The 7,454-nt window shown below is 47.2% G+C and overlaps 1 protein-coding gene across 1 annotated transcript; it reads left to right on the top strand.

Moving 5' to 3' along the window:
* The first annotated feature begins 5,959 nt into the window (after positions 1-5,959).
* On the top strand, positions 5,960-6,857 carry LOC119289275. Its single transcript, XM_037568634.1, has 2 exons — positions 5,960-6,376; positions 6,462-6,857. The coding sequence occupies exons 1-2, from the start codon at positions 6,013-6,015 to the stop codon at positions 6,719-6,721; spliced, it is 624 nt and encodes a 207-aa protein (XP_037424531.1). The 5' UTR covers positions 5,960-6,012; the 3' UTR covers positions 6,722-6,857.
* The last annotated feature ends 597 nt before the right edge of the window (positions 6,858-7,454 follow it).

Here is a 7,454-nt window from a genome sequence, read left to right as displayed (position 1 = left end):
TGCTGGTGAAGATGTTGATGGAGATTGCCCTCTCCCGATGAGAGGAGTGTTGGTGATGTCGATGGCGATGATTTTCCCCTCCCGAAGGGAAGTTTCCCCGGCAGAACAGCTCCGCCAGAGCCCTAAATTGGCTCCGCCAAGGTTCCGCCTCATGGCGGCGGAGTCTCGTCCGGAAAGATGGCTTATGATTTTTTTCTCATCGAAAGACTCCATATAGTAGAAGATGGCCATCGGAGGGCCACCAGGGGGCCCATGAGGTGGGGGGGCGCGCCTAGGGGGTAGGGCGCGCCCCCACCCTCGTGGGCAGGGTGTGGCCCCCTGGTGAACTTCTTGCGCTCAGTATTTTTTATATATTCTGAAAACGTCTTTCGTGAAGTTTTAGGACTTTTGGAGCTGTGCAGAATAGGTCTCTAATATTTGCTCCTTTTCCAGCCCGGAATCCCAGTTGCCGGCATTCTCCCCCTTTATGTAAACCTTGTAAAATAAGAGAGAATAGGCATAAGTATTGTGACATAATGTGTAATAACAGCCCATAATGCAATGAATATCGATATAAAAGCATGATGCAAAATGGACGTATCAAGAAACCACTAGTGAAACCTACGGCCCCCGGGTTTTATTTCTTATATATTTGCCTTGCGATCTACTTTTCCTTTGCCTTTTTATTCAGATCTATTAAACCCAAAAATAGAAAAATACCTTGCTGCGTTTTATCTTTATTTATTTTATTTTGCGTTTGATCTATCAATCTACTATAATTTACCTCACGTCCGCTTGCCTATCTTGAGGAGCCGTACCCCGAAAGGGATTTACAACCCCTTTAACTCGTCGGGTTGCGAGGTGTTGTTATTTATGTGCAGGTGTTGTTTATGTTGTGTTGCTTGGTTCTCCTACTGGTTCGATACCTTGGTTTCATAACTGAGAGAAATACCTACCGTCGCTGTGCTACATCATCCCTCCCTCTTTGGGGAAATACCAATGTAGTTCCAACTGCCATCAGGCTACACTAAAAAAACAAATATTTGACAATCTCAGCAAGGCCATAGAAATATCACTGGCTATTCCTAGTAGAACCTTTTTGGAGGATATTCTCTTTGGTCAAGACACTATTCCTAATCAGCATCCATAAAAAGATTTTAATCTTCAAAGGCATTATAGCTTTTGAAATCCCTCTGTATACAACAAGGTTAGTAGCTTTCAACTGCAAATAAAGGTCCCCAAAAAACTTGGTGCCAATCATAAACTTAACTTTGTCGGGGCTATCATTGAGATTTAGCCAAAGACCCAATGTTGAAGTTCTGCATCTACCATTACTCTGTCAGGTTGCTCCATGAATTAAGAGATGCAATTGCATATCTTGCAAGTCTACATCGCTGGATGCATGCAGCCATCCGTCCCCGCTAATTAGTGTCGAGTTCATCCAAGTTTTCTCTCCAACACGATGACATTTCTCACCACCATGGTAACATCTCTAGAAACATCTGTGTAAAAGTAGTGCATCCTGCAAAGTGCAAGCTACTTTTTGGATGGTAGATAGACCAGTCAATCTACCTGTTACACATTTGAAATTAGGAAGAGAGAGTCCTTATTTTATGTTTGTGCTAGTAGAAGGCCCATGTTAAAAGGAATTCGGCTATGGCTACACTAGATACAACAATAAAATTTAACACAGGTGCCCCCTGATGTCTACCTAGAAATTTTGACATTTGACACATTATGAATGTCCTTAGACACCTTTTTTGAAATGGGGTTCAACACCCGACCTCTGTATCTATGAGTGCACAAAACCATTTATATTGAAGTATCACAAAACCATATGAAAAAGTAACCTAAGAGACTACATATACAAAAAAATAACAGGATGATGATTAGATTACATGAATAATACACGTAACATATTACTAGACCACCATTCAAACATGTTGAATATAGCCATGTGGCTATCTCCCATTGGTTGCATCCGAAATCTGTGGATGCCGAGCCTCCACACGTTGCAGGGAACCACATACGGGTCCCAAGATTTAGCTATGAAGATAACTTCAAAAATGGGAGATTTGATATGTGAAAAACACAATCATTTCGCCAACTTCGGGTTGCCCACACTAAAGCACATATTCCCACCTTGATATGATTTCTAAGTTTCAGGTTTGCACCAACCAACTAGTTCCCAAACATATTTATTGTACTACTTATCAGAGGAGGTAGGTTAAAAGCTACATGAACCGATAATTTGTCTTCCATTATTGAAAAAACTTTTGAACATCTCATGAACGAATTAGAGATCCAGCCAAGAAAAAAGTACACCACTTCCCGCATAACTTTAGGTGAATTTTTTTATGCTCCGTTATGTTGCTCCATGAATTTTGAGATACAAAGGCTGAGACAATTTTTTTAAACGAGGCAAAAGACTTGCGATTTTCTTTGATTAAGAAGGAGTAAGAATTTCCCGGTTAGTTGACGGAAAACTGGGCTAAAACTGATACAACCCAACCCACATGATATGGGCACCATTGGTCAACCTGACCATGGATATGGAACACAGAGCAACAAGGAAGAAAGACATCCACCGACGAGTCCCAAGTGTCATCGTCATTACCGGTTGGCCCCGAACGGGCGACTCCGACTTCACCATGGAGCTCCATCATCGAAGCCAGCCCGCAAAACAACTGCATAGAGGCCACGACGACACATGCCAACAGATGGCCACACACGCAAGCAAACTGAAAGCTCCGACTTTGACGATGAGCATCGCAAGGAAAATATGCAGGACTTGCGCCTACTGTGCCCTCCGCAAACGACCACCGAGTGTGTGTCATCGTCGCCACCTGGACTCACTCCACCGCAGCTCCGACTTCAAAGCAACCAAGCAACCTACAGAAGAGCACCTCGGACACGCCCGAAAGAACTGACTATCGAAGTCCATGCCGCGACCCAAGCTCCTCTCGACGCCATCATCGTTGCCAAAAACAAAAACCAGCGCCCCAGCTCGGTGATACGTCTCCAACGTATCTATAATTTTTGATTGTTCCATGCTATTATATTACCTGTTTTGGATGTTTATGGGCTTTATTATACACTTCTATATTATTTTTGGGACTAACCTATTAACCGGAGGCCCAGCCCAAATTGTTGTTTTCTTGCCTATTTCAGTGTTTTGAAGAAAAAGAATATCAAACGGAGTCCAAACGGAATGAAACCTTCGGGAGAGTTATTTTTGGAATGGAAGCAATCCAGGAGACTTGGAGTATACGTCAGGGAAGCTTCGAGGTGGCCACGAGGCAGGGAGGCGCGCCTACCCCCTGGGCGCGCCCCCACCCTCGTGGGCCTCTCGTGGCTCCCCTAACCGAGTTCTTTCGCCTATATATGTCCATATACCCTAAAAACATCGAAGAGCACAATAGATCAGGAGTTCCACCGCCAGAAGCCTCCATAGCCACCGAAAACCAATCTAGACCCGTTCCGGCACCCTGCCGGAGGGGAGAATCCCTCTCTGGTGGCCATCTTCATCATCCCGACGCTCTCCATGACGAGGAGGGAGTAGTTCACCCTCGGGGCTGAGGGTATGTACCAGTAGCTATGTGTTTGATCTCTCTCTCTCTCTCTCGTGTTATTGAGATGGTACGATCTTGATGTATCGCGAGCTTTGCTATTATAGTTGGACCTTATGATGTTTCTCCCCCTCTACTCTCTTGTAATGGATTGAGTTTTCCCTTTGAAGTTATCTTATCGGATTGAGTCTTTAAGGATTTGAGAACACTTGACGCATGTCTTGCATGTGCTTATCTGTGGTGACAATGGGATATCACGTGATCCACTTGATGTATGTTTTGGTGATCAACTTGCGAGTTCCGTGAACTTATGCATAGGGGTTGGCACACGTTTTCGTCTTGACTCTCTGGTAGAAACTTTGGGGCACTCTTTGAAGTTCTTTGTGTTGGTTGAATAGATGAATCTGAGTTTGTGTGATGTATATCGTATAATCATACTCACAGATACTTGAGGTGACATTGGAGTATCTACGTGACATTAGGGTTTTGGTTGATTTATGTCTTAAGGTGTTATTCTAGTACGAACTCTATGATAGATTGAACGGAAAGAATAGCTTCATGTTATTTTACTATGGACTCTTGAATAGATCGATCAGAAATGATAACTTTGAGATGGTTTCGTACCCTACAATAATCTCTTCGTTTGTTCTTCGCTATTAGTGATTTTGGAGTGACTCTTTGTTGCATGTTGAGGGATAGTTATATGATCCAATTATGTTATTATTGTTGAGAGGACTTGCACTAGTGAAAGTATGAACCCTAGGCCTTATTTCCACGCATTGCAATACCGTTTGTGCTCACTTTTATCATTAGTCACCTTGTTGTTTTTATATTTTCAGATTACAAAAACCTATATCTACCATCTATATTGCACTTGTATCACCATCTCTTCGTCGAACTAGTACACCTATACAATTTACCATTGTATTGGGTGTGTTGGGGACACAAGAGACTCTTTGTTATTTGGTTACATGGTTGCTTGAGAGAGACCATCTTCATCCTACACCTCCCACGGATTGATAAATCTTAGGTCATCCACTTGAGGGAAATTTGCTACTGTCTTACAAACCTCTGCACTTGGAGGCCCAACAACATCTACAAAAAGAAGGTTGTGTAGTAGACATCACTCAGCAAACCATGCGGTCAAGATGCCGCCATCCAGCGGTCTCCTGGACGTAGCCGGCTCCGAGACGATGCTCCCAAGGAGGAAAAAGACACGAAAACGTCTCCATCACCCGATCCAACAGATCTGAGGTTTCCCTCCGGAGCCAATGCTGTGGGGAGGAGGAGCACACCTCCACGACAACGCTTCCAAGAAAGGTCGCGGCACCCACGGGTGCCGCCGTCGCCTGCTCCGATGAAGAGCGAACGAGGATTTCTCCTGGACATGTGTCGACCACCTGCCCCCACCGACCGCCGCCAACCAACCACCATACCAGTTGAGGCCAACCTTACTCTGGACGCGAGATCCCACGATCCATTGCGCCTAGGAACGCACCACCCCCTGGGCGTAGCAACCGCCCACCACAGCAACCAACGCGCCGCAAGCAGCAGCCCCCGGATCAGAGAACCACCAATGGCCAAACCCAAAATGGAGTCACTCCAACGAAGCAGCAGAGCAGACGAGCATGCCCTTCACCGCAGCACACCTCGAGCTCCGGTGACACATGCCCGCCGCGCCCCACCAGTCACCGCGCCCGTCGCGCGCAAGCTGCCGCCGCGCTAGTCCATCGATCTATGCACCACACGCGCATCCAAGGCCGAGAGCCGCCTCGCGCATGGGCTCCGGTGGAAGATTCAGATTGAAAAGGTGCACATTTTCCAATTGAAGCTCCAAGAATAGAATTCGACCATGAGTCCAGGACCGAGGCATACACGCTGACGTGCCAAAAAAAAGAGCCATGCATGTCCAAGATTTTTGGACGAGAAAAACCAACACACTTTTTTCTTCCCAATCTTGTAGCACGACCTTGAGTCACACAGCAATGAACGGAGAGGTCCAAATTATTTTGTGACAATGTAATCCCTACTTCTTTATATTTTCTATTCTGCATCCAGTTGTCTGCCCCTTGTGATATTAATTAATTAGATTTGAAATGCACTTTGGGTGTTTTTACTTTTATAAAAAAAATCGTTGTTATTATGATTTCCTTTCAAAAAAGGGGAGAAAACCCCCCCGGACTCTGCATCGGTCCAGCTAACTAGTGTCGAGTTCATCCGAGTTTTCTCACCAACACGGTAACATCTCTGGAAAAGCAGTGGCGGTGCACCCTGCAAAGTGCAAGCTACTCCACTTTTGGACGTTAGATAGGGCAGTCGATCTGCCCGTCGCTACCGAGCCACCGGTCGCTCGTCCAACAAAGCATCCGAGCACCTATAAATTGAACCACGAGCCCACGGCACGACGCACAGTGCAGCACGAAATTAACCCCGGTTCACTCCGATCATCATCCATCCACCACCGATGGCCCGACGCCGGAGCAGCGGCGGCATCTCGTCCGCGCTGAGCCTGGGGCTCGCCGTGATGGCCGTCACATGGGCGACGTCCACGGCGCAGCAGCAGCAGCAGCAGCAGCAACCGCCGGCCGTGCCAAGCGTGAGCGTGCCGAGCTGCCCGCCGGTGCAGGCCTCGCTGTCGCCGTGCGTGAGCTACTTCATCGGCAACTCCTCGTCGCCGTCCGACACGTGCTGCGTCCAGATGCGGGCCCTGTTCCAGTCGCAGGCGCCCTGCCTCTGCGCCGCCGTGTCCGCCGTGCCGTCCCAGCTCGGGTCCGTGGTCGGCGGCCTGCTCCCCACCGCCTGCAACCTGCCCCCCAACGCCTGCTCCGGTACGTGCATGCTGCCAGCGAGATGCTCCTACATGTAGAAAAACTGGAAAGTTCTGACCATTTCTGTTGGTGCGTGTGTGTGCAGCTGTGACAGGGACCTCGGGCTCTGCTCCGGCCGGTGGCGCAGCGGCGCCGTCGTCGTCAGGGACACCTACTGATGCTGCTGCCGCCGCGCCGGTGACCGGTCCGGCTGATGCGAACCCGGCTGGTACGCCTTCCGGTGGTGGGGTGAAGTCGGTTCCGGGGACGGTAGATTCGGCTGCCGTTGAGTGCAAGGGGACCTCCGCTGCCGTCGTCGTCCTGGCCATGGCTGCCTCGTTCCTAGTAGCTGCTTCTGTTTTCTGATCTCATTGTGTGATTCCGGCCGGGGTTTGCTGTGAGCTTATCTCACGATTAGATGGATGATGTTCCGCTTGGTATCACTCAGTTTGTCACTCATTTGATCCAGTGCACATCAGAACTGTGACACTTTACTCTTTTTTATTGGTTATCATCCCCAATGCGCATCAGAGTTGTCACCTGGTGGTTTGATACAGTGATATCTTTTTCGGAGAAAAAAATTGATTTATTCATCAACTGTCATGTCATGGCAGTGCAAAGTACATAAAAAAACATCAGAAGTAACAAAAAATAATTGTAACGAGGAATTAATTTCATCCGGAATATTATTTCCTCCAACGTCTCATGCAGCTCCTGAATCGTAGTCATGTGCTTTAACAGCTGTATTCTGTATAGATCATGACACAAAGCAAATCAGCGGGACAAGCCACAAGACAGAAGCTTAGCAAAGGTGAGGGCTCCAAGGCACAGGATGATTACTCGAAAGGGATTTTGGTAATTTCAGTGGTTTTACATGCAAAACAAACAAGATTCCGTGATACGCCTGAATTCATGCTAGATTTGAACAGGTTCTTTGGTCTAAATTTCATCGTAATTGGATGGATGTGGGTAGAATTCAAATATAAGAGGAGGAGATCAAAGTCTTACCGACTCTCTAGAGGAAGAGAGAGGGGCATCTTTTGTGATCTCGCCAGTCATGTTGAATGAGCCTGGAATGTGTATGCATATTGGGTATTTT

The sequence above is a fragment of the Triticum dicoccoides genome, chromosome 4A, assembly GCF_002162155.2.
Source record: "Triticum dicoccoides isolate Atlit2015 ecotype Zavitan chromosome 4A, WEW_v2.0, whole genome shotgun sequence".
Taxonomy (NCBI): Eukaryota; Viridiplantae; Streptophyta; class Magnoliopsida; order Poales; family Poaceae; genus Triticum; species Triticum dicoccoides.
Note: the sequence above shows the minus strand (reverse complement) of the source record. Positions and strands in the feature narration are given on the sequence as shown.